Raw genomic sequence first — 27,782 nt, forward strand, 5'->3', positions numbered from 1 at the left:
TGTTTTTTTTCCACACAATCCTACACTGAACTCTTCCTCTTCATACTGTAGAGGATCCCTGGTCTCTACAACACTGTGAAATCATTGGCTCTGCAACACTGAGCAAAGGTTTACCCCAAAAAGTCAATCTAAACTTCAAATTTAAACTTTTCGACCCTTTATCTGGAGACAGCAGAGTAACATCCTTATTGCACACAGTACAAACAGTAGGTGGCACATGGCCACTGTGAAGTTACAGCATCAGTGTTTCCCATCTGGACTCATCAGCAACATGGACCACAATCACCAGGTACTGTGCTGGTACCTACAGACAAGCTTCAAGCTTTCTGAAATGGAGGTCACAGGTACACGTCAAGCACAGTCAGGTCAGTAAGATTCAGCAACACATTGTCTGTGAGGTTTTTTGGTTGTTTTTTTTTCTGTTTTTTTAATAAATCAACTTAGGTGTAACACATAACACAAAGCTTGATGTTTTCTTCCAAGAAGTTTGCTTGTAAAGAGTTATTTAAAAAGAGAATTTTATTGCATGTAGTTTAAATTTATACAATACTTAATGGAAAAAAAAAAAATGAAACAAATGCTTTCAGAACAGCGTATTCTTTTTCCATCAGGGGAACCAATTAACTGAAGTCAAAGTGGGAAATCTTCCCATTAACTCTCATAAATATTACTTAAGCAGATTACAGAAAGTATACATTACAACTGAGTTATACCCAAATATAGAATTTGGCTTCTAACTAGATCTGCTAGCAGCCCCTCTCTGCTGAGTTACTTTTGTCAGTTACTTCTGCAAGCTTTGAGGATGCATTGTTTCTGCACACTTCTCTAAGCACCGAATACGCTTGTTAATTGCACACAGCAACCTGCAATTTCATTCACATCATGCAACTGCAATAAAAGATATCCATGCCCTTTGGCTCTTTACAGCCAGAGAGCTAATGATTTAAGTGACTTCATTCAGGGGCTCTGAGCCCTTGAACAGTAAGTTTAAAATATTAACAGGCAATGCTAGAAACAGGATTTCCTAGTCTAAAAGTCCTTAACATCACCCGGTGTCTCTTGGATGCTGCAGTCTTTACTCTTTCCTTTGTGAGGAGCTGTGGTGCTAGTTCCTCCATCCAGATCTGCTAAATGCAAGTACACTGCTTGATAGTTCTACAGCAGTTCAATCGTGAGCACAGAGAACATTTTGCTGTGGCTTTGCACAGCTTCTGCTGCAAGACACCAGGTAACGCTTCTACTCGCGTGGTTACACCAACCTGTGACATCTGCAAAGCATCCTACAGACGCCCGTCACTTACAGCCTCAATTCAGTTCTTAAAGGCTCCACATTTACTGGCTTTAGCAATGAATTCCTTCAGCAGGGGACCGTCCATTTGCCAAAATGCTGTAGTTTGTGTCACTTCGGTCAAGTGGTTAACACAGAATTTAAAGCAGAAATCCTCCAAGTCCTAAAGAGAAAAAAAAAAGAAAGTCTCGTTATCTTTCTTCCATTACAGAAGCTTACATTCAGTAGGGCACAAATGCCTTTCTAAGCTTTATTTCTGCAGAGAACCAGACAAACTAATCCAGCACCTTTCAACCTTTTCCTCCCTCCTCCCAGCATCCCTACATGAACATGGCAGAAAATGATTCTACCCTCACTAACACAGCTATGGGGACAAAACAGCCATAGTTTGGTTTTCCCTATACAGCTGCAGTCACATTCCTCAGAATAGCTGGTTTTTTTTGTATCTTTTAAACTCTCCTCATATGAACTGTCTCATTTACGTTTACTGACACCTGTTAAAACCCAATACAAACAACAGGAATTGCTGGGATAGCAAAACATAACCAAGATTGTGGATGAAGACAATTCAGCTCTTTCATTCCATAATATGAACTCAGATCTATGTGATGTGTAAGGCTGCTCAACTTCCTGCTTAACTGTATAAAGCCTTCAAGCTGCACATCACCAGGCTCAATGCAACTGTATACCAGACAACATTAAAGCAGAGTTTAGGCAGAAGACCTTGTGCTCATTAGAAACAGACCCAGGTTACACAGTGTTTCACAGATGACCCAAATAAAAATAAAAAGATGCACTGTGGCACAATACAGCATTTCTTGCAGAAAGTTTGCTCTGGATATTTGAGACTACTTGGAAGAGCCTTCCATTTAAGGATTTGAAAAGCCTCCCATTGCACCCAGGTGATGTCAGAGAGAAAGGATGTCTAAAAAAACAAAAGACAGCAATTGACAATGTGATGCTGACCACAGAATGTTTCCCACTCAGACTGTTAGTTTCCAGCTCTCCTTTGAGGAGGAAGGAAATCAATTCCTTGTGGTGCAGAGCAAAGCTGCTGTAAGGAATATGCCACAGCCCTTCCAGAACAGCAGCTCCCCATTCTGTTCCATGTCCTTCAGTGCTTCACCAACTTATGGAACTGTGCTTTCTACATGAGAACACACCCCTCCTCCTTAGCTCAGCAGACTGAGTGCTGCAGCAAGGCACAGCAAGTGTGCACAGCTCTTTAAGCCACTATGGGTATGACAGACTGGTTATTATTCAGATTTTCACTTAAGGTCAATAGTGACAACTAGAGCAACTGTGTGCCAGCGAGTTCTTGACACAACAGTAATACAGAAATGTGTCCTGGCCTAGCACCAGGCTTTCTGAAGCTGCAGATCTTGACTTGTATGGCATTTGTGCAATGAAAAAAGACAAGCTTATTAGAACTGAACACTGAGGCTTGGTTGTTTTTGTTTGTTTTTTTTTTAAGAACAGAATTAACCAGCATTTCAAACAAAATTACATCATACACATCACAGTATTTTGCACTGCTTTATTAAAAATTAATAAACCAAGTCAATGCAATAAAGTGTACAACAAACAGTATTCTTTCACTATTAAGAAACTTCAGAAAATTCAAAACTCTGTATCAAAAAGTCTGAATTTCTTTTGTGAATGGATGCACTCCCAGCAAGCTGTATTTAATACAGATTTAAGTGAAAAAAGCCACAAGTACATCCAATGATTAGTTTTAACCTTACAACTAGAAGGAAGACCTGAACTAGTTCTAGCCACTTCATCCAGTCACTCAGTCCCAAAAGCATAGGGGAGTTTCATGTCCTAAAAGTATTTTAGATTAATGAAGTCCTTTTACCTGCTGTCTTCCAGACACGCAGACCCTTGAATGAACTACCTCACCCAAGCAATTTCAAACTCTGATCTACTGTTACTATACATCTTTAATTATTGTTTTAAGCAAACAAGGCAGTCCTTCAGTATTGCCTGTTATCTCCTTGATGTAGCGTTTGGACCAGCTTTCACTTTACTTCCAGCTTCCCCTTACAGGCAGAATCAATCACTCTGAGCACCCATTCCACAACCAACCTTCTAAGGCTGAAGTACAGAAAGCTTCCTGTTTTCCATGACTTGCACTGACACAATCTTTAATCACCACAGAGCTGAAGCCATAATTCAGACTGGAAGGCAGCCCTAAGATGTACTAAGGTACATCAAACTAGCAATGCACCACAAGGCTCTGAAGTAAGTCTTTGAAGTAGCTGCGTTAGGGCACTTCATGCCTACTGACAGCTATCAAGTGCAAGAAAAAGCACAGAATTCACTTACTGAGAACCAATTCTTTATAAATAGCAGGTTAAAAAACAAACTAAACTGCAAATATGATGCACGGATCCTATTTTGAGCACAAAGGACTGAAGAAAGCCCAGGGATACTTCCTGATTACATGACAAAGCTGCGTGCCAGTGATCTACTAATGCAATCATTCTGCAGGATGTTTTACTGGCCTTCCTCCTTTTTCACATGCTGTTCCTCAGTCTTCAAAATTAATTAGGTTCATAAAGCAGCTGTAATCTTGCCATTTCATAAGCATAATTTAAAGAAAGTGCATTTGACTATAGTTAAAGTAATTCAGAAAATAAATCACTCAGATCCTACCACCACATGATATCACGTGTAACCCACAACCTTACAAGATGGATAACTTGAGGCTTATAAGAGTTTCTTTCCATAATGTAATTTTTGCTTTGTTTTCAAGCCTCTCCCTTGTTTGAGAGCTAGTCTTTACCTTCTCTTTTTTTATGGCTTTTTTCCCTCCACAGAAATAATAATTCAGGAAAACTGACGTAGTGTTCTAGACTTTCACCATGAGCTAAGCAGTGCAAACACTGACAGATACCAATTCTCTACCTGCAACTTCTGTCATCTTTAGATACCTGTGTATAAGTTCACCTTCCCTGCACCCCTCCTCTCCGCCAAGTCATATCCAAAAAAAAAATATATAAAAACAATATTTGCAATGAAGCTCTTAATTCCAAAGGCAACATTCTCAAATCCTGGAAGTGGCAGATAGTGCTATCTGGCACTTAGAGCTAGCTTATATGAAAACACGACTGACTGCTTTCCTCCACAGTTTAGGTCAGAAAGGAGCCACCTATTTAAGAGACTGAACTTTGGAAGTTTACCTCTGCATCATATCTGACAGCAGCAGATAGCAATGAAAATGCATTTTCCACAGTAATCCCTCTCTTGATAATGTGCTGACACAGTTTTTTCAGTCTATTTTCACAGTATGAAGTAGCCAAGTCCAAAAGCCCTGCAATTAAAATGCCATCATATTAGTCACATGCAATTATTTCTGCCCTTTCAACAATTTCCCAATGTTGCCCAAGGAGGTTGTGGATGCCCCATCCCTGGAGGCATTCAAGGCCCGGCTGGATGTGGCTCTGGGCAGCCTGGTCTGGTGGTTGGCAACCCTGCACATAGCAGGGGGTGAAACAAGATGATCATTGTGGTCCTTTACAACCCAGGCCGTTCTGATTCTATAAATTTACTCTCCCGTGGTGCAGGCTGCATCTGCATTCTGTCTGCAGTGCCATATGGCTATAACACACTTCTTGCAAATAGGTCATACTCTAAGAGTATTTTACCATCAGATAGGAAAAAAGGCCTTTTATTATCCACATGCTACAATCCTACTAATCTCAATAAATAGGTGAGCTGTCCCACTGATTCACATACCTAAATGCTTGATAGCAGAGCTGTTGCAAAACCAGCACAACATAAGTGTACCACTGTAAAAATCTAGGCTTGAATCACAGTTTGTTCTTAGCTTTGCTACCCAAGTTTCCATTATTACATCTAGACAAATCCTTTTGTATTATCTGTGTTACATTCAGTAAGGTGTGCAAGTATTTCATGCATTACTTCTGCTGTAGCAAATTTGCTACGGTGGTTGTTTAAAGGCAGCAGAAGCAATCACCAGAGAAAAATGCATCCTAGGACTAGAAGCCTATATTAATACATTTCTTCTTCGTGCCCTTTCTCAGTTTCTCTGGATGCTGCTGTCTAACAGAACTGGACCACAACAATACCTATTGCATCTTCAGGAGGAAGGTCCACACTGTCTGTATACAAGTACTCGAGAAAGGCACGATACACAGGGTAAGAAAACTGGTCTACTTCTATCACTTCCTTCATATCCTCATTCCAGTAGGACTGAAACATGGTTCTGAAGTGTTCACACCTAAGAGACAAAGACACCATCTGGAACACTACTGTATGAACAAATGAATAAAACATTCCAGCCTCTCTGAAGTATATATTTGGTGCCCTCTACAACAGTTACATATATGTTACTGTACCTTATCAGTCAATGGTCCAGATTTTGTTTCCTAATAAGGTGTACATTGTTATGCATCGAGACAAAACCAATTCAACCTATGCTACAGAAACATTTCAGTATACACTGCAATCAGACTAGCTTAACAAAATATATTTTTCTGGTAACAACAAATAGACTTAATGAAAACTATGAGTATGGACTGTTTTAAGGCAGAGTTTTGATTCAATGTCTTCTACAATCATTTCATTTAAAGTGATTATAGATATACAGATAGTATATACTGCAGATTTAAGGTGTCACCCCCTCCTATTTCCCCCCTCCCCTTAGAGGCAACACTAAAAGGTTTTCTTGTTTAAACAGCTGTGAAATACAACTACTACCTGATTTTTAGAACAGCTTTATGAACATGGATGTACTTTCCATCCACTCGGAACTTTAGGTCTGAGGTTTCTGGGCTGTCAAATTCCTTCTTCAAAGACTCTGCTACTGTTAAGAAATCTTCTTGCTCTGCAGAAACAATTTTTAAACAAAGAAAGCATGTGTAAGCACCTTATACAGAACACATACATCACTGTAATTAAAGCTAGCCACTGAAGTAACTGAATATCAAGGAAAATAGGTCAGTAGCAGGGCTCAAATGAATGAATCTATTACGCCTTTCTGGAGCAAGGACTGCTCCACAAGGTGCACACAGCAATGGTCAGCAGTCCCCATTCCAGCTCATTACCCAGCACCAAGATTCTCCAGTACCTGGAGAACTTCCTTTCTCATTCTCCATGCACAGATGAGCAGTAAAACTGGCAGTCTTCTGGCACCTTAGCAATAGTGCTGGGTCAGCTCTGCTCTGCATTCATACCTGGATTACACCAAGACAGACCAGCCAGCAAACTCATCTATGGCCAACCTGCACCACCTACAACTCACTAGAGACATTGTGTACAGCAACAGCCTGCAGGTTGCTTGAGTCTTTGCCAGAGCTCACTAATATCAACTATTGTTGATGTTGTTATACTCAGTTTATTGGTCAGTTATGACAACACGAGATCTGCTGCAAGAAGGGAGACTGTACTGAGAATATGGTATCTACTTTAAAGGATAGAGAGCTTTGGAAGGGGATTAAGGCTGTGAGATCACAGCTCTTTACAGTTCTTAATACTAAGGTCTACTGCAGTGACCTCAGAGAGGTCCTGTTTTGTACCCCTAGAAATCTTAGCAACATATGCAGCACAAGCTGGCTAAGACTGAGTAAAGCAAGAACTCTAAATTTTTAGATAACCCAACTTCAACCCATTATTTTAAGTATCTCAGAAGTACAAAGAAGGAGAAAACAGAAGAAAGGAGAAAAATGCTTCCATTGCAAAAAGATGCAGTTTGTCTCCACAGGACTGTGTGTAGATCATCCACATGCTAACTAGTTTTCATAATTAGGGACAGTTTAAATGTGTAACAGTATATATATATGAAGTATAACATCTATTACAGTAGTTTGTTATATTTCTGCCACAAAAAAAACCCAAACTCTTGTAGTTTACTCTGCATGGATCATACACAGAGCTGACATCTCACTGGGGCTAAATAAACCACACTCCAATACCCATTCATTTGCTCATGTGATTTTTTCCTAGGTCACCAGCTTAGTTTATACTGATGATGGACTTTCACCCCAAATACCTTAAGTCCATTCCTCAAAAAGGCTGCAGATTTGAACTTCAGTACAGCCAATCCTGAGTGACTGACTGATTTCTTTGGCAGAACCATCACAACTGGAAGTAGAACATAATCTTTATGCATAGTTAGCTCTCACTAAGAAAAAGCTGAGAAAAGAAAAAAGTTTCCAGAGCCTATATGAATAAAACAGGCGGAGAAGGAAACATATATGCAGGATGGAGATTAAAAATGCTCAGAAAATTACTGGTTTTGATGTGAATATTAAGTAATTGGGAATATTAGGTTAAGAATTAAAATACAGAAAAAATATCTAAATACCTTTCATACTCAATCTGGAAATACTTCATAAAAATTGAAAATTTAAGTTACTGAAACTAGGAAGGTGCCATTTAGAGCCTTCACTGCCAGGAAAAGGCAACAGTTCAGGACAACCACCAGACCTCTGCAAAGGGCAAGAGTAACAATAGTTCATAGGATTAGAGTGAGGAAGTGGGATAAAACAAGACTCGGATTTGCCCAGAGATTGATCAACCCGAGCTGATCTTCTGTCTCTGGTAAGCTTGTTTAGTTTCCTCTATAGATGAGATGCTGTTATTCAGACCACTGAAAATGCAAAAATGTGCTAAATGAGAAGTTATTGTGGAGAAGCCAGGTTGGGAGAGGGACTTTTAAACATTTACAGGGCTGTCTACAGATAAGAAAAATATAATGTGTGATGTGCAAAGGTAGAAGTACAAGTCTGGAGAAAAGATTACTCTTGCTTTCCTAGCATGAAACGTAAGAGATTTGCTCTTTCCATTCACGCCAGAAGAGTAAATATGAAGGAGGAAAAGCTAAAGACAATGCATACAATTCAAAGTCATTAGAGACAAAAGTCAGGAGCAATCTTCTGAGTAGAGAGAGTTTTAAGAGAGATAAGTAATGCTTACTGATCCAGGAGCCATTCCCTGTCCCGAGCTGAAGCTCAAACATACAAAATGCACAATTTTCACAGTGTAAACGGGGCTCTTTCTGGATGTTTATTGGCAAACAATCTTGTTAACCCCATTCTGGATCCTTGGCTGAAGTAGACTGTTCCCTTCAGTAGAAGGATGGAAGAGAAATAAAGAAACACCACCACCACCCCCTACAGAGAACTAGTTTTAAATCGAGAGTTCTCCTTAAAGCAAGAACCATCCTGAACCAAAAGAAGTGGTAACTGCAGTAATAACCACAGGCGTGCACAGAGGTTATAACACAGAACCAAATTTCCTAAGAAGATTTCAATCAACACCATTTGGCTTTTCGAGCACCAGCTGCCATCTCAGAGTTTGTTCTCACCTACTGAGAGAAGACGCCACATAACAGCAGGGGTAGCAAAGCAAGCAAACACATCATCAGTGCAGGCAAAGTGAGTGAGGTGGGGAAGGACCACAGACTGGCCGCGGCACTGGCCCCACATGTACACCTGGCCGCTCTGCGTCTTGGCAGCCGAAGTGTGAGCAGAGTGGCAGGCTGCAATCTCCACAACCCTGCAAACAGAAGAAACCTTGTAAGATATGACCTTGTAAGATACTTCAAGGTATGGAACTGAGTGACCTTCTAAGCGCTGCACCAAAATAAAAGCTGAGTAAGATATGTACTGATATTCCTGCATTTCTTTGCCCTGCACCAGAATGATCCTGCCTGAGCGGATAATTATTTAAGAGCTCCACTGATGTTTTCAGATTACTTGTAGATTTTATTGTAATCAGACATTGCTTTGATGCTGTCAGTTTTATTGGATGTTTCTCCATCTCTTCCATAATCAGAAAGGAGATGAAGAAAAACAGTATTTCCCACCCTCACCTTTAAAAGCAATGCACACCAGATACTTATTCTCAATGATAAATGCTTATGGAACTTGCAAACCTACAGACAGTGAACAGTCCAGGAAGTTATAATATTACTATCATATTATAGAGCACTTTACAGAACTTTCAAAGCAGACATGAAAATTCTCTCAAATTAAGATCCTATGTATTTTTCAATAAGCTTTTCCTTCAAGAAACACTTCTGTCCCTCTTTTAATCCTCACCTCCCACCTCCCTTACGTAAACAGAGATCTGACCTACTGCCTGTGTTTCTGGCTTCCTATTTTGCTGTTATTTTCATAGAATTACAGAATCATTTGAGTTGGAAGGGACCCTTAAAGGCCATCTGGTCCAACTGCCCTACAATGAATAGGGACACCTACAGCTCCATCAAGTGCTCAGAGCCCCTCCTGCCTGACCTTGGGTGTCTGCAGAGATGGAGCATCCACCACATCCAGACAACCTGTACCAATGCCTCACCACCCTAATTTCCTTCCCTTAATGCTGAAACTCAGTTTGGAACAAGTTCCTGCTCAAATGAAGCATCGTCTGTTGAAAGTGAATACACACTTAACTCCCCATTCTTAAAGAGCTATCACTGCCTTTTAAGTAAAGTCTTAAGTGTGCTACTGATGCACACATCTGTGTTGTTCCTCCCGTTGCCTGCAGAATCCCCATCTTGCTATTTAGATATCCAAGAAGAAACACACTTCCATTAAAAGGACTGCCAAGGATATTTTCAGCATGTCTGTTCAAACAACAAACAAATATCAGGGGAAGTCCTAGGGTTCAGCTCAAAGCTGAAAGCTATGCTTTCCTGGCTTTCCTCCCATGTTAAAAATGCATCCGAGAACTTTATGTTTCTGTGCTTTTCTTGTTTTAAAAAGAAAGAAAGAAAAAAAAAATCCAACACAGACCAACTGAGACAAATAAATGTATAACAAACAGTCTAAAAGCATGCATCTACAAGTGTTTATTCCTTTACAGAACAATATTCTTGATAAGTCAGCTTTTTAGGCCATATACATTTTAGGTACAAAATTCTTTCAACATTAAAGACCAAGATCTGAAATAACTTTCAGTATATGTACTGGTAATAGGTGATATGCTTGCTTAGTATAAAACAATACATTTGTAGTAAACGTATGGTACAACATGGTAAGTGCATACTTACAAAAATTCAACTACTATATCTTCAAAACTGTCTCCAAGCTAACACAAGCTTCAGTCTAAAGGATCCTTACAAACTATATGGGCAAAATTCTTTAAAATAACATAAAATGCCATCCAAGGAACTGTCAGCAACTTTATGTGCAAGTAACAGAAGAGTTATATACATGAAAGGATCAGGAGAAGCATTAATATGCTTCATGGGAAATGACAGCTCACCCACTTAAAGTACTGTTTCCAAGGGAGTCAAGTCAAGCAAGATGAGTGAGTTCAAGTGACTTGGCTCTTCTTTAGATTCCAGAGAGAACTTGAATATTTACTGGCTTCTTTTTCCCTCCCCTCAACCTCTCTTCAGCAGAGAGGTGCTCTAGTCTCTGATCATCCTTGTAGCTTCCCTGGACTCGCTCTAACAGCTCCAAGTGAGATATTTCACTTTGCTTCACTACACCAGTTCCTTCACAGACAAGCCAGCCTCACCTCAGTGGTTTCTGCTGCGTTGGCTTCTATCCTTATTCCAACCCTCCTCCAAAGTTTTTAAAGCCCTTAAATAATCCCAGCACTGTGCACTTTTTCATTTAATGAAAAGTGTGAGAAACAGGAAAAAAAAAAAAAATGGGAATGACTTCTTAGAATGATTGTTCAGACATCTTCCTCAGCTATATTTTACACTCCAATGCAAATGGAGGAAAAGAAAGTCAGCCATGAGTATTCCCTTGTTAAAAGGAGATTATAACATGAGAGATAACACAAGTTAAGGGTTATAGACCAGAATGTTTCCAAACTAAATTAAGACTATCTTCAGGTATATACACGAGTCCAGAGAAAGGGAGTGAGGTCCATGTTTGTAAGTGAACAGCAGAAGAGCTGTAAGGCTTACATCCCAAATATTCTAAGAGTGCTGAAGGAGTGCTGACAAAGGTCAATCCTTTACAAATCTGAGAAATTGCTAAATGGTACCACTGATAAAAGCAGGAGCACTTAGCCACAGCTCTAGCAAGCTTGTAAATTGAGTTCTGTTTCCATAGTTGACCATTGTTCAGAGGCTCTTTCAGAAAATTGATTTTCCCTCATTTGTCACTCCTTTCTGCCTGCATCCCCTCCCCTTTAACGTAGGCCTCGGCGCAGCTTAAAAGTTTGGCTCATTGATTTCATAGCTCTAATTTTTTTTTTTAATCAAAGGAACCACATTTAGAAAAGCCAAACAATTGGTCATTCTTTTTCAGCATTGGGAAAGTATAAAATGTTTACTTTCAATAATCTTTAGAGAGAGCAAAAAGCATTCAGTCCATAGAAAGAGTTACCATGCTTTCAACATTGGCAACAGAAATAGAATAGAAACCCCAAATGCACATGCTTCCAATACTAGAGACCACCTAACACATGCCCAAATATATCAACACAGAAACGGCTTCAGAAAGATTACCTTTCTTTTTCCATCATGATCTGCAGCGGGCTTAGCTGGTTACTTTTATTGCCAGTTCCCAGCTGCCCATAAGTGTTAGCTCCCCAGGCATAGAGCAAACCCTCATCTGTTAGTGCTAGAGTGTGTGCATAGCCACAGGCAATCTGTAAGTAAATGTATAAGCATTATTACTAAACAAAAAGAAACAAGAACAAAATTACCACACACATTACCTTAGTCTAACTGATGTTAAACACCTCAGGCATTCCTTTATCTACCCATCTTCAATCTAATGAAAGGTGTTATTTCTCAGTACTTAAAGCTAGCACAAAACACATTAGAAGGGCTAATTAGAATATCAGCATAGAATCTAATTGGAACGTATTCGTTGCCTTGTTTCCCTTTTTGTATTTGCCCAGTGCAGTTCACTCATACAGCTTTGTAACAACGATATCACTTTTATCTTTAACATAATTTACTCAGCTACACTAGCCAAACGTAAAGCATTCACACTTACAAAAGCAAGCACTCTATGGAGTGACTACCCCTTTTTATATGCCTAATGCAATTTGTAGGAACCAAAGAAATTCAGCATTAGAGCTGTGAAATCCAGAAGCAGCAATAAGACTCTAAAGATCCAGTTTTAACAGATGCTAGAAACATGAATGCATTCCTTATTTCTACATTAGACATACCTGGAGTATACACACACCATGTAATGCTGCCACTCTGCACGGCGTTAGTTGGTTGCCATTGTTTCCAAGACCCAGCTGACCATTACCATTGTAACCCCAGCCATAAACCTAAAGGCAAAAGGAAAACAGCAGTAAGCCTGCCTCCTAGAAATGCAGAATATACATTCTTAGTTTCCTCAGATTTAATATCAAGCACAAGTCCAAAAAGGATATCTTATTAAAAGATATCTGTACACTGTTTCAAAAGGAACGCAGGGAAGGATGACAGATACTAAATACACTGTACAGCTGACTGTATTCAGCTTTTCAGTCCTGTATTACATCTTAAAGACACTTTTATTGTGTTCAAAAATACATCTCTTTGAAATACTAAGACTTTTATAATGACACATTTTAGTTTACTGCAAGTTTTAATAGATTTAATTGACTTTCCTATTTCCTTTTCCTATACTTTCCTCTTGATTAATCTAATGGATTCATTTAAGATGAAGCCCCCAGCTTAGCTCAAATTTTGCCTTAGTTTTGTTATGGTGGACAGATGAAGGAAGCTCATCTCAACCTCAAGGACCTTTGCAGCCCCTCCTGTCACAAGAAAGCGTTACACAGTGAGACACAGTAAATTTGAAGTTGCAGTTCAAACTTAGAGGCAAGTTAGTATTGTAAATTTCTTATTTGAAATGGGACTGTTGCACAATGTTAGGGAAAAGTTCAAATTCTTCCTTTGTTTTTTGTATGGTTTTTTTGGGGGGGAGCTGGTAGTTCAGCAATACATTCAAGAACTAGGATCATTCTCTGTCTTTCTGCACTAAGATTAACCATTTAATTGTGCATGTTTTTAAAAGTCTAATCAAGACACGTGTTCAAGAAGCTACTGAAATGATGAAAATATTGAATACAACTGTTCACATTCCTGCAGATGCAGACTGGATGAAGGCATAATTCAAGGCAGTTTTTGCCATAAGATGGAACATCTACATGAAGACATCACACTTGACCATTTATAACTTGAGCACTTTGTATCGGCGCTTATTCCATGCTCAGACCTCAATCTCATAAGACAGGGTAACTGACAGGGTGAATGAACACAGCAGTGCTTACCTCACCGTTGTTCACTACAGCCATGGAGGAGGTCTGACCACAAGCAATGCCAACTACCATTTTATCCTGCAAACAGTTTGAAACTCTCCGAGGAGTTGGCTGGTTTGCTGTAGATCCTGATCCAACCTGACCACAGTTGTTATAGCCCCAAGCATACAGCTGTCCATATAAAAAAAAAACACAGAAAATTGTAGTTTAAGACTTAATAACAGTAATAAATAATAATCTTACTATAGCCAGGATCAGGTAAACCAACCTATTTAATTAGCTAAAATGCTTAAGATAATTTTCATCTGTTTTCAGTTAATAAACAACAACAGAATTGACATCACAAATAAGAACATAGCACTTCTCCAGCTCTTTACTACAGAATCAGAGCATTTGACTTCAGGCAGCACAAGGAATGTACTTCTACCTAAAGCAGAAGTTAGATCAGAAGAACAGAATGAATGGATTTCATGCTTTCACAATGTCGGAAAAACATGAATTCAAGTGAAAGTGATTTGATTCCCAGACACACAGAAGTCCCCCCTGTTCAGTACTCTTGAGAGAACAATAACCTAGGTTATAGCCAGACAATCATTCCTCTTCTTCACTCTTCCAGGAGTTGTCAAGGCAGCTGGTTTTATCAGATCACCTGTCCAAGTAACATAACCTTGTTACACAGTGGCATTAACAAAAAGCAGCACTTCTGACAGTTCCAAATTTGCCATATATATATATATATATATAATGGCAAATATACATATATTAGAAAAGTTTTCTTTCACGTGAAAATCCAAAAGACAGGAGAGTAGTTTGCTATAAAAATACTTACAGCTTCAGACATTCAGTTCAGTATTTATTACTGAAGTTACACCCTTGGCATAGAACTATTTTTGATAGCTCTCTGATAAACCAGACAGTTCACAAGTTCGTCCTCTTGGAAATACTCACTATAGAGATGCTAACCACCTGCATGCTGACAGAGATACCTTATGTCAAATCTGCACATCCTAAGGTGCCAGTTAACCTGGAATAGAGCAAGTTCACCAAGCCAAGAGTCAGACATCAGTAACAACAGCAACAAAACAAAGCAACAAAAACTCACAACTCATCCATCATGGCTAATTTGCCGAGAAAACTCAGCATTAATCTTTTGCTTTTTGTTACTTGTATTTTTTGGATCTTTGATTCCTACTGAATATTTTGATCTAACAGAAATCTCTGCACAATTTTTATGTGCAATGCATTAAACTCACACTGAACCAACAGTACAAATCAATTATTCCAAGTATTTCCATGAGTTACTTCCAACTCCAATGCCTCTCTGAAAACTTCAGATCAAGCCATAAGGCTTCCTGCAGCCAAGTCCTTCTGTAACTAGAACTCCACTTAAAATATTTCATTGATTTCAATTTAATTGACTCTGAAACAGATAAAACCTCAGAGCACAAATAGACTAAGCTACAGCAAGGAACACTAGGAATGTATTTATAGTACATTAACTAGCCACAATGGCTAGCCAGATGCAAACATCAGCTCCATGGGAAATACAAAGAAGTTTCCCCTCTTCCACTGAGATTTCAAACACGTTCTGTTTATTACAAAAGACAGCACAGTCACCCCAGGCAGCTACCACACAGTAGCTGACACCAACAGTTAAGCTAACACATGAATACTATTGCCTTTCCACATGGAAGAGAATTACAGATCAAATTTTATCATTTAATCCAAGCAAATATGACAGCACAACGATCTTTTCTAAGCACAGGCTCTCCTTTCAGAGATATAATGCATTCCACTTAAATTAACTCAGTCTCTTTCCTACCCTCAGCTCCTCTGTATTAACTGCAGCATTATGACTCCATAATTAACCATAACTCAGACGTGCTCAGATTACTGGGATGGAAAGAGCTGCAGTTTCCATTTTCATCGCTAGAAAGGTTTGTGCTTTTTGTGGTTTTGTTTCTTTTTAAGCAGAGCTGACTCGAGCTTTCTTCCATGCAGTAAAATGCAGTTCCAATCACATTCACACTGGTCAAATCTGACTAAATGGAGAATAATTGGACATGTTTCCTGTGACACATAGCCTCAAGCCACAAAAACAAATAGCATAAAGCAGACTTGGCATGTAAACCAAATGCTCGCTCAGCAGCTACACACACAAGCGTGCAGAGATGTACAAAGCAACATTCTTTCCATAAGAACAGTGGAAATCACGAAGACTGCAAGAAGCAGACTGAAGGCTGACTAGTGCCAACTCAACAAACACCTTTAATATCAGAATTGCAAAGCAAATAGTCTCCAGTTTTGCACATCACAAAGATTCTTCCCTCCGTAAGCGGTATAGCTGTCTGGTGTCCTCCTTGTGAAACTGACAACAAACATAACACAAACATTTATTACCCTATTATTTCTTCTCTTTGGGGGAGAGTGTGGGGTGGAAAGGCAGGAAGTAGTGGGGAAGCTATTTTCAAGCCTGCTCTGAAGTAAAGGACACCTTAGGTAGAGGCAGCAAAAGAAAAGGTTGAGTTGTAACCACTGCAGACTACAAGGTCACCTACACCACCCACTTCAAGAAGGAATTAAGAGATTTGAACAGGTTTCAACTTACATCCCCATCAAACGATAACGCCATGGAATGATGAGAGCCACAAGCTACTTCAATCACTTTCTTCAGTAACAGATTTGTGCAGACTTGAACAGGAGTAACGCCCTGATTGGTCGCACCATTCCCAAGCTGGCTGTAGCCATTATGTCCCCAAGCATACACTTCTCCATCTGCAAAAATATTTAAGAATATGATAAAACTACCACAAATTCTGAGGAAATGAAGATAGAATTTTAAAGGAGTGGAGAAGTGCCAACAAGACAGTACAAAGAGATTAAAAAGTACTGAAACTAGTACAACAATCCTTTGGATGCTGACAGATTATGCATGTTGTGTACAACCACTGGATATAACATGGTACGACCTCTAGATTACAGTGGGAATAGGTGAAAGCACACAGGTAAAACCAAGTAAGCCACAACTGATATCATAAAACTCTGCAGTTACCATGTACTAGAGATGCAAGGGAAACGTATTACTGAATATATTTGGTTCCACTTAAGATCAATGAAGACCCTCTAGCATACACATAATAATGCATTAGCATCCAATTAACAGATTCATACAACTGTCCTCTAATCCACTCTTGTTAAATATAAGCAGAACTTAAATCTGTAACTTATTCTTCTATATTTAACATTCGTTTCCTACCTTCGGTGCAAAGTAGAACGTGTGGTCCACTTCCATAACTGAGACTGGAAATCTTCTTCCCACACAAGGCTTCTAATTTCTTTGGTACTATTGTGCTCTGACTATCTCCAGTTCCCAAACAATTGCTGCAATTCAGTCCAAAAACAAACACCTGAAAAACAGAGGAAGACTGATTTCAAGTGACTTACACTGAGGTGTACACAGATTTGGTGATATCCAGGTCTTCATGAAGCCAGGGCAGAGCTCTGCCGTGGACTTTTGAGAGTCAAAGACTTCACTCACAGAAGTTGAACTCGAATGTCAGCACTGGGGCACTCAGGAAGTTAACTAATGAAACTGAATGCTTCAGACCCGTGTAGGTTAGGAAGCTAGGCTTCTCATTTGCAGGAACTGCACTATAAAAAGTATACAATCACAAAAGTGGAAGACAGGATTGTCATGTAAAAGCATATTCTCTCAGCTACAGCTCTATTTCCGGGAACTCAGTCCTACAAGTTCTATAAGATGTGGAAGAAGAAAAGAAATCAATCTACCAGGTATGCAAAATCTGCTCCACTGTAGTAAAGCCTTACCTCATCATTGTGTGTCGTGTATATGGCTTCATTGGCTGATGTACCGAACACACACGCTTTCCGAATAGATGCTATTTCTTGAGGTGACAGCAAGGTAAATATTGGCCACTTTCCCACATCCACCATGATGTTACTGTGTCTCATGAACTTACTGCAAGCGAGATGACAATGGCAGAATTAAAATCTTATCTCAAGGTGTATTTTATCCTTTTATCAACAGGTAGTAAAATCATTTCCTTTAAATGAGAAAAAATATGTGCTAATGTTATATGAGAGTATAACATTCTGTCCTATAGGAAGTATTTAATTATATTTCTATGTATTAAGGTGAACAGACAGCAAATGAGTGGGGTAGGACACTAGAAGAGTGGTCTTTACTCAACAGGGTATATAAGCAAGCTGTATCCAGTACTACTAAACAGCCACCATTCCACAAGACAAACTTGCTGGTTTGTATAGTTAAATAGTGAAACATATGGGAGGAAAAGCTGATTAAGTGAAATTGTCATCATTTCTTAGTTGGAAACAAGCTGGAAACAGCTGCCTGGATAACAGATGCTACCTGTCAGTGAATACACACGTATATAATATGTCCTTACACTATGCTGCTTCTTCCCAGTTTCCCAAGGATAATAGCACCAGTCTAAGAACAAAGCTGCCAGCCAACAAAACCTACAGAGCTCATTTAGGCCTTTAATCCTGCCCATAAAAATTATACCATTGCTTACACCTGGAAGAATTCTGCCACTGTCCATCTATGATTCATTCCCACAGTCATCAGCAAGTCTCATGAGATCCAAAAAGCTTTCATTGGAGAGTTCCATGGAATTCCTTGATACCTAGTTCTCTCCTTTATTTGCTTCAGATACTCTAGCTTCTGATGCTTGGTTCTCAAAACTGTGAGGCAAAGTTTGCAAGGCAAAGTTTCAGAAGAAGTGCTATTTAAGACCAGCAGTGAACGCTGCAATGCAGAATGTTTAAAAACTGTTAAAAAAAAAAAAAGTCTCAGCTCTTTTGAGAAGACCAAGTTCCAACTCAGTCCATTCTTGACTTCACCTACTTAATTTACCCTACTTAACGCAAACTTGCCATGAAAAAGATTTTTTCTTAACTATTTATCTGCCATTTCCCACAGAAATGCCCAACTTAGGCATAGGCATTATTTTTCCCCACACCTAAAGACAGATTCCCTAACAACCTTAGCCACTTTCCTAGCTTTCCAGTAAGAGTCCTTGGACACTACCAAGAGACTACGCTACATATGCGTTGCATACCAGGCTCTCTCCAATGACAACCCAGAATTCATTTCAGCCCCAGAGCTAGCTGAATATGAGGAGCAAGAGGCACATGCAGAGTTTCTTCTGGGCACATCTTGCAATGAAAGGCTGATCCAGAAGACCTCAGACATGTCACTGCAAGCAGTGGCACAGAGGGATACAGCGTCCTTCACTCACCTTCCTGTACAACATGAGCAAAGAGCTAAGTTTACTCGTGCTGATAATCGCAGAGGCCTGGACCCCACTACAATACACACCTCTCAAAACCTGCACCTTAATGGGAAGTTCTTAAGCGCAACGCAGTAGCGAACGTACTGGAATTTAAGTCTCCATAGATCAGCTAACAAACCATTGCTTAGATTCTGTATGCAACACAGCAGCAGTTCCCAGAAATACCTGTCATGTATACATCAATATCTACATTTAATGCCTATGTTTCTAAGAAAAGAATATGAGAAATCCTAGTCTAGTACCAGATCTGGGGGTTGGTGGCCCTGCTTGTGGCAGGCGGGTTGGAACGCGATGATCCTCGGGGTCCCTTCCAACCCAAGCCATTCCATGTTTCTATGAAATCCTTGTAAGTACAAAAGGCATAATCTTAAACTTGGTGCTCTGGTAGATATCGCTTTGCAAAACACTGCGTCCCACTCCTCTTAACTGTCTTTATTTCTGCCTCGTGACCCCATGATAAACAACAACACACCAACCATGCTGCTTTATGCCATGTTAGTATTCCGACACTGCAGAACCAACCAGGAGAGGGGCTTATATCAGCCATGCCTCTTCTAACTACTTTGACATCTTTGAGATTATCCAACAGTATCAGCAGCCAAACAGGAATGGAAACAAAGATGATTGTTTAAATTTCAGGGATGCCAAAAATAAGCAAGAAAGGATGACTTGTCAAAAAGGAAACCAAACTGGCCTCATACTGTGCTGAAAAGAAACAAAACTCAAAGGCACCATCAGCATTAGGGGAAAAAAAATTCCTAGAGCTGTTCACAACAAGACAAGCCCCGTGCTTTCAGAGATAGAAGCGCTTTAAATATTCTGTACTGAACTGCTGCCTATGCATTCAACATCTCCCTAGCCTGCTTTCTACAGAAACAACGAGCAGGCTGATTCTGAGCGATACACAGCATGCATACGTGAATCCCTGTCTAACAAAAACAAAACAAAACGACAAAGCCCCAGAAAACAACGCTTACAGAATTGTTTAAAATGCTTTTAGATAAAATTTTATGGAGTTTACAGTTCAGCTGAACAAACCCATGCCAGACAGAACAATAATACAATATCCTACTGGGAAAACAGTACCCTTTGTCAACAGAACAAAAAACTGTAGTTAACTCTTCAGAGATTATCCCCCTGTAAAGATTATCTGAGAACAGTTGTGTGTTTGTGTCACTTTTTCCTCAGGCTCCAACACTGCAGCTTATTCTTATTCCTGCACAGAAAAACAGCAGGCTGAGGCCTTCACTTCCCCTACTGGGAAATCAACCAGCAGTGAGAATACAAAACCTGGAATATCCAGTTTCAGAAAAAAGAAACAATTGGCAAACTTGATCCTCTTTTAAGTACTCCTCAATCAAAGAACAGCCAAACCCTAGACACAGTGGTTTCCTAGACAGGAGGGTGATCTTCCCAGCACCTTCTCTCCTTTGGTTTGGTTTTTAATCTCAAGTTTCAGTGCTGAGAAGAGGGAAACAATGCATGCTACTGACACCGACAAGACACGCAAACTAAGTGACTTTATTGCGACATCTTTTTTTGGTGGCAAAGAGAATGTCACATCCCTGAAATCACATGTCATAACTCATTACCTTCCTCAGACCTTATATAAGACAGGATGCCTGTGACAATATGCTCAAACCTCTGCGTGCAGATGACTTATTTTTGGATGCCTTTTTAAGAGCAGTGCAGGAAAAGACTAAAATCTGGCAAGCAGTCCTCCTGGTTCAGTAGCTGGCTAAAAGAGATGCAAGCAAAAACCAGCATGTACATAGACACCATTGAACACAAAGCCATTTTAACCACACAGAGAAACCCTTACTAGAATGACCGTGTCAGCTCAACCACCATAACAAGGCTACAGCCCCAGTCACAACATGCATTTTCCTTTTTATTTTCAATAAGAAGCTGAGTCATTAGCATAACTCACTGAAACCATTCACTCTAGACAAGACACCCTGGAAAACCCATCTATATTCCAGCAAGATGCATACAAGAAATAAGAATGCCCCAAGGCCCCACGGAGTAAGGCTGCAAAGACTAGTTCTCCCTCCCAAAAGCTGCTTTTCTAAGCACCTCTCTGCCCCAAAGGCTCTCTCACACAGCCTAAGCTCCAACCCAGAGAGCCCACCTTACCTCCTGTCAGCAGCCTGCAGGATGCTTTCCCAAAGAGACCACTCCAACTGCCTCCATTTAAAAAAAAGCATTACAGATTACCAAACAAGAGACTCGAGACCTAAAAGAGACTGATTACTGATACAGAGACCAGCGAGGAAAACAACCTTCAGAGCCTCACTCTTCCAGCATGCTCGACCTGTGCCTTGAGGAAACGGGCAACAAAGGGAAGGATGAGCAGAAGGTCCTGAACGCGAAGACACAAAAACCCTAAGAAAACCAGGAAGACGCTCGCGGGGCGCCGGGCAGCGTTGTGTGACAGCCGCAGCCTCACAGCGCTCTGACGGAAGAGAGGCGGGTGGGAAGAGCCGGCCGGGCCGCAGAACGCCTCACGCTCCTCACCCGGCCGCTGCCGCATCCTCCGGAGCTGCTCCCTCCGAAGCACCTCCACGCACCGCGCCCGTTACGACCGTTAAGACCGTTGCGGCGGCACCGCGCACGTGACGGCGACCAGAGGAGGACGGAGGGCGACACGTCACGTGACACGCCCCCTTACCCTCCCCCCTTCCGCTTGACTGTTCGCGCCTGCCGTCATGTGACCGTCGTCACCGTCGCCTATTGGTGCTTTGCTTCCAAGGGGTGGAACACGTGACCTCCGTCTGGTTTTCCTTCCCGACGCTGTGAGGGACAGCGAGCTGTTGGGGCGGGGTTGGAGGTTTTCGGGGGCTTTTAGTCAGCGTTCACGCTCCGCTTTAGCTCAGCACTGACGTTTTCTGTCTTTACAGCTGTGTGTTTATAGCTGCAGCTCAAGGACGGGACACAGCTGTGGGGGAGGATGCAGGAAAGGGAAGAGTGCAGAGCTGTTCTCCCAAGAGAGCTGCTGTTGTTTGACGAGGCTCTTACCAGGAAATGGTTGCTACTGCTTCAGGTTTCCTTATTTTCCTGGCCGTGCTCAGGGTCACGGAGCAGTGGGGGCTTGTGACAGCAGACAGAATCATAGAATCATAGAATGGCCTGGGTTGAAAAGGACCACAATGATCATCTCATTTCAACCCCCCTGCTATGTGCAGGGTCACCAAGCACCAGACCAGGCTGCCCAGAGCCACATCCAGCCTGGCCTTGAATGCCTCCAGGGATGGGGCATCCACAACCTCCTTGGGCAACCTGTTCCAGTGCGTCACCACCCTGTGATGGAGCTGACTGATGGGAGCCATGGAGCAGCAGGGCAGGGCCTGCAAGAAGCATCAGCCTGTGTTTGGGGATGGCCAGCTTACAAGAAAGAATACATTAAAAAGTAATCATAATTTCAGCAACGAAGGAGTCAAATCCAGAAGGGTTGCTACGGGAAGGAATCAGCGGTGCTGAAGAAATTCTGCCCTGGAATACGAGGCAGAGAAGGCACAGCAGGAGGCCAGGGGTAGAAAGATGTTCCCTGCCAAGTTCCTGCATGCTATGCTGCTGTGACTGCTGCCGCTGGCCTTGGGAAGACACTGCTGGGTAGCTTGTGCAGCATCGAGCTGCAAGGTCAAAGCATAAATAAGATATGTGGAAAAGTGTAGTCAAGCCTTAGTGGAAAGTTCTAAAAGAGCCAGAAGGGGGATTGCTACAGAATACCCAAACACACTGACAATTTTCCTTTTGCTACAGAAACAGCAGTGCCTACACGTGTCTCTTTTCTGCTCATCTTTTTGTCCCCACAAACAAATAATCTGTTGAGGATAGCTGCCTTTCCTGACATTGCTAGGAGATGGTGAGAAGGTGAGGCTACGTAAACAGAACTCTGATCCTATTTAGAACTGTAGAAAAAGATCTGCTTATCATATAGAAAACCCATTTTTTTGAAGCAAGTACTGGTACACAGCATCCAGTAGAGTTTTTTTATTCACGTGGGTTTAGGTTTCTTGATGTTATCACTAATTATTAACACGTGCAGCAAGTCCTTAAATGCCTCAGGGTAATTGCAGTTGGTTTATACAGTGCCTGAGCTTTACAATGGACTGAAACAGATAAAAGTGCTCTATATGAAGCAGAATTCACTTAATAATCTAGTGAGTGCTACTTAGTTCTGTTCTTTTTCTGTTCCCTTGTTTGCCTTCTCATAAAAGCAAACAATAACAAAACCACTCGTCTCTCATTGTGTTTTTTTCCAGAAGGAAAGGGGATATGAAACCTTATATCCGTCTTGGAAAAGTTATGACAGACTGGAAACTTTAGAAAAGCACTAAACAGATCAACCGGGGCAAACAGTGATATTCAGAGAGTTTTTTATTTGTTTTAAGAATAGAAACAATTATTGCATAACACAGTGTACTGCCAATGTCTGTAACTCATTGCTGACTTGGATGAGATAGCTCAGATGCTGCTATCTCTCTCACACTGATCGTCTCGACTTGCATCTCTTTTGATAACCAAAGCAGATGAAATGCTTTTCTCCAGTGATTAAACTCAGAGCATCTGAAATTCAAAAGGAACAATAGCACAGCACTGAGTTGCTTCGCGAGCCCTACTGTAACCTGAGTCATCAGATTCATTCCTAAGAGCACATTAAAAGAATAGATAGAATGCATTGCCCTTTGTCTGCCTTAGATAAAAAAGATCTGTCTGTATCTGCAGCTCTGTAAGCAACTACAGCACAGAGTCATGATGGCGACTCTCAATGAACTGTTAAAGGATACTAAAAGAAAATTCTTCCATGTTTCTGTCCTCTTTGTTCAGCATAACCTTTTCCATCAGTTAGTTAGCTGCAGAGTCCTAGCATATGATACCAGATGAAATGATCTGAAGCTGAATATCACATATAACTGCCACCTTATTTCATGTTGCTCTGCAGTCCTCGCTGTCAGCTTCCCACAAATGTGAAATGGGGTTGGAACTAGATATTCTTTGAGGTCTCTTTGAACCCAAGTCGTTCTATAAACATGTCCACAAAATATATAGAAAGCTGTTCAGGAAAACCTATTTCAAAGTGCTCCAGTCACAGAAGGATGCCAAAGGAAGCCCTCCTCTCACCAAAGCATGGAGCTCCAGCACCGGTGGTTTGGCCGCAGCTGTTTGATGCCTCTGGAGACGGCTTCTTCGCTGAGAAAAGTGTGGCAACAGTGACACTCTGTGGTGAGCACGAGAAAATGCAGTTAAAATCAATTTTCACAGGTTTTCTTCGCTTTCATCCATCGTATCATACAGAAAGGTACAAAAGAAACCCGGATTTAGGTATTTCAAAGCAGAGTTTCATCCTGACAGATCTACAGAGAAGAGCCTCACCAAGGTACCTCCAGCTGTGATTTTTACTTCCCATAGAATTAACAGTTTCAGATAAGAAGCTACCTATGTATAGTACAAATAGGTTGGCAGCGTGGATACTCTCTGTAGGGCTTCCTTTTAACAGAAACTGAAGGAACAGTATATAAAAAAAGCTATCTTAGCTTCAAAACTTTGATGCTCAACAGATGGAGGAGCAAATACTAAGGTACATGAAAGGATTGAGCAAAAGCCTTTTTTGGCTCAGATAACATTTTTTGCTCATTTTTCTCCCTTTTCACCTAGACACACTAAAAATAATGGAAGAATTGAGATTCAGGCTTTTCAAGACAGTCAGAGTTATATTTTAACTTGTGGAGTCACAATCCTTGAAGGTGTTCAAGAACTGTGTGGATGTGGCACTGAGGGACATGGATGGTGGGCATAGTGGAGGTGGGCTGACAGTTGGACCAGATGATCTCAGTGGTCTTTTCCAACCTTAATTATTCTATGAATCTATTAATTGTAAGCAGAATTAACTACCATCATCCTTGCTTCAGAGACATGAAGAAGAAGGCAAGAGCATTTGTTCTGCCCACAAAAGATATAGCTGGAGTAAGGGTTGCCCTCACCTCTGAATACAGTTTCTGAATTATTTAGTGTACAGTCTTCCTGCTCCAGCAATAGATTCACTCAGAGCTTGTCTCATCTGCTTTTACTTTCTTTTCTTTCTTACATAGAATTGCAATTGCACCCATGTATTATTTATTGGAATATTATGCCTTTATAGCACAGCTGTGGATCAGACTCTGCAGGCATCTTCTGCACCTCCATGATTAGAACAAGGGAGAAAGAAAATAAACAGACTTGTGTTCATTAGCAGGGGTGTGAGAATGAAACAGATCATCCGTACCACTCGTCCAGCCTCAGAGAAGGAGAGCAGCAGCAAAGGCAGAGAAATACAACAGATTCAAGGGGCACTTCATGGCACACACTGGCACGTCACAAAATACCCACTGTACTGATCTTACAGCCCAAGGCAATATGGGAGGAAGGTTTCCTCAGATTGGAGGAGAAATAGGTTAAGGAGCCAGGCACCAATTTAACTCCTTTAAGGAAAAGGACTCGGGCCACTGGGCAGCCCTTGGGCTGCAGGATTCAGATCACTGCATTCATTATCGTAGTTCTCTTTTTCTATTTCCATATTCTGGTGGTCCCAGTACCTCCCAGCCCCGGCTGTATGGGACGTGCTTCAGCCTTTTCTCATAGCAACACATGCCAAAGTTGCCTGTAGGTCCAGACCTCCCTATGCTGCAGTGCTGGGCTTGTCCCAGCAGTGATGGCATGTGACATGGAGCTGTCAGGCACAGCAGCACCCAGGAAATTACATCTCCTGCTGATGCATGGGGAAGAGCACATAAATCACATTTCCTTCTTCGTGCCCAGAGGAGGGCATCTGGGGAGCGTTGCTCTGTTCTGCAGATTTATGGCTGCTTCAGCACAGCGTGCCTTCAAGCAGCTGTAGGGCAAGAAACCCACCGGATGGGGGTACCATCCACTTTGCCAGGCTCTGCTGGCTGCCACCTGCTGCTCTTGCACAAGAAGCTCTGCTGTTTCAGCAGCCCGTTTCTGCCTCTGGTGCGTAAGTTTGAGTGGTGCCATCTTGGTAAACTTTTTTCTATGTTTAACAGAGATTTCCTTCCCTACCCCCAGTGACAGGGAGCTGACTGCCTTACTTACGGAAGTCAAAATGTAGTGAGCATCTTGATGCAATAAGTTTTATAGATTTTCGTGCTGCTCATATTTCCACCAAACACTAAAACTTCTGTCTGCATGCATCTCTTTAAATCCATCACCACCGTGCAGCAGGTCGTGAAAACCAGCGCTGAACTGAGATTTGTGTTGTGCGGTCATAAGACTGCAAACTGTCGGTTGTCTCGTGGCTCGTGTTGAAATCCACACCCCTGAGCTGTGATTCAGCACATTCCCAGAGCAGCCCGGGTTTCCTCCTGTCCGGCTGGGGGTGGATTTCCCCTCGAGAAGCCAATGAACAAAAGCTGATGTATTCCTGCCCCGCTGGGAGGAAGCGTGCTGTGCCTCCTGCCCGGCTCTTCCTGCGGGATGCTGGCGGAGCTCGCAGAGAGCTGTGGGCGGGATGGAGGCAGGAGGCAGCGGGGCGGGAGTGCAGAAGCCGTAGTTCTGGGCTGTGCTCTTTGGCTCCGCTCCATGCCTCTGAAATAACAGCTCTGCCTTGGTCTAGCTGTGCAGAGAAGCCAGAGCCGGCTGCCTGTTTCCTCCTTCAGCAAACCTAAGGGAGGTAGGACAGAGTGCTCTGCTATTAACTGATATCCAAGAAATACGTTTTATTTTAGCTATATTTTTTGCACTTCCTGCAGCAGTGTCTCGATGGGGAAGCTGTTCTCCAAAGGCTGGCGCAAAAGAGACGCGCGTGTGGTCATGCTGGGCCTCGACCTCGCTGGGAAATCCACCATCCTGTACCAGCTGAAGGGCGGCCAGGCCATGGAGACGTGCCCAACCGTGGGCTTCAACGTGGAGGCCATGCGGACGCCCTGTGGCATGTGCTTCAACCTCTGGGACGTTGGGGGACAGCCCAGCCTCCGTGCCAGCTGGCACCACTACCTGGAGGACACCAACATCCTGGTCTTTGTGCTAGACAGCGCAGACACGGCTCGGCTGCCTGAAGCGTTGGCGGTGCTGGAGGAGACCCTGGGCCACCCTGGTCTCGCTGAGGTCCCCGTCCTCCTCCTGGCCAACAAGCAGGAGCTGCCAGGGGCCATGGCTCCCGCCGAGCTGGGGCAGCAACTGTGCAAGGGACGGCTGGCAGAACACCCATGGATGCTGCGGGGATGCAGTGCCCACACTGGGCAGGGCTTGCAAGACATCCTGGGGGTTCTGGGGGAATTGCTCCGGTGCGTGAGGCAGGGATCTCTGGCCCCAGAGCAGCCCCTCAGCTGAACCACGGGATTCTGCTTTGCCAGATGTGTCTACAAGGGACAGAAGGGTTTTGTTTTCCTCCCAGCTCCACACTACTACCCTGGTGGAGCAGGACTTGCAGCATCTGTTCGGCTGTAAGATGTCACCTATGGGTATGATCTTCAAGCCATGGAAGTCAGTCAGGATTAGTGCTGATGGACAATCTGTGTGTATTAATTCCTTGCTCCCTGGGGGTTGGAACTAGAGGACTTTAAGGACCTTTCCAACCAAAGACATTCTGTGATTCTTGTCTTGGTTCATTCTTTCCTTCTGTTATTTTTAGTGAATGCTGCTTTCAGGAAAATTGCACCTGTTTTCCCTTGGATTATATTTAAATATAAAGAAATTAAATTTGGACTTCTGAGTGTTTGGAAATGCCTGCATGGCAAGACACAAGTAGCCTCGGGGTGGTCAAGGTGAAGCCCTATCTCTGGGATATCTTAAAATCAGGTGAAACCATGGTGCGGGCAGACTGAGAGCCAAAGGGCTCCCCATGCTCACCACGTCCTGGGCACCCAAAATGCCCATCAAGTGCAGCTCAGGATGGGGCAGGGGCCCTTGCTGCAGTGAGGGCTCCATCTGCTCTCACTGAGGCCACGGGGGCAAGGAGCCAT

General features: G+C 42.0%; 2 protein-coding genes across 8 annotated transcripts; one reads left to right on the plus strand and one right to left on the minus strand.

Moving 5' to 3' along the window:
• Positions 1-501: 501 nt before the first annotated feature.
• On the minus strand, positions 502-21,485 carry RCBTB1 (RCC1 and BTB domain containing protein 1). Of its 6 annotated transcripts, none has more exons than XM_003203358.4 (12): positions 21,340-21,485; positions 17,315-17,465; positions 16,743-16,893; positions 16,095-16,261; positions 13,499-13,657; positions 12,401-12,508; positions 11,727-11,869; positions 8,622-8,812; positions 6,014-6,140; positions 5,383-5,534; positions 4,474-4,604; positions 502-1,451 (listed from the first exon to the last, which is right to left on the minus strand). In XM_003203358.4, exons 2-12 carry the CDS (start codon positions 17,456-17,458, stop codon positions 1,311-1,313), a joined length of 1,614 nt encoding a protein of 537 aa, XP_003203406.1. In that variant the 5' UTR covers positions 17,459-17,465; positions 21,340-21,485; the 3' UTR covers positions 502-1,310. The 6 variants fall into 6 exon arrangements, 5 of the variants coding, with proteins under 5 accessions (XP_003203406.1, XP_010727105.1, XP_010727103.1 ...); XM_010728803.2 differs by lacking the exon at positions 21,340-21,485 and adding an exon at positions 21,105-21,333; XM_010728801.3 differs by lacking the exon at positions 21,340-21,485 and adding an exon at positions 20,959-21,075.
• A 4,619-nt stretch (positions 21,486-26,104) lies between these two features.
• Positions 26,105-27,525, plus strand: ARL11 (ADP ribosylation factor like GTPase 11). Of its 2 annotated transcripts, none has more exons than XM_031557846.1 (2): positions 26,105-26,491; positions 26,574-27,525. In XM_031557846.1, the coding sequence occupies exon 2, from the start codon at positions 26,581-26,583 to the stop codon at positions 27,148-27,150; it is 570 nt and encodes a 189-aa protein (XP_031413706.1). In that variant the 5' UTR covers positions 26,105-26,491; positions 26,574-26,580; the 3' UTR covers positions 27,151-27,525. The 2 variants fall into 2 exon arrangements, with proteins under 2 accessions (XP_031413706.1, XP_010727106.1); XM_010728804.3 differs by having other exon boundaries at positions 26,106-26,491; positions 26,571-27,525.
• Positions 27,526-27,782: the final 257 nt, after the last annotated feature.

This window comes from Meleagris gallopavo, chromosome 1, assembly GCF_000146605.3.
Source record: "Meleagris gallopavo isolate NT-WF06-2002-E0010 breed Aviagen turkey brand Nicholas breeding stock chromosome 1, Turkey_5.1, whole genome shotgun sequence".
Taxonomy (NCBI): Eukaryota; Metazoa; Chordata; class Aves; order Galliformes; family Phasianidae; genus Meleagris; species Meleagris gallopavo.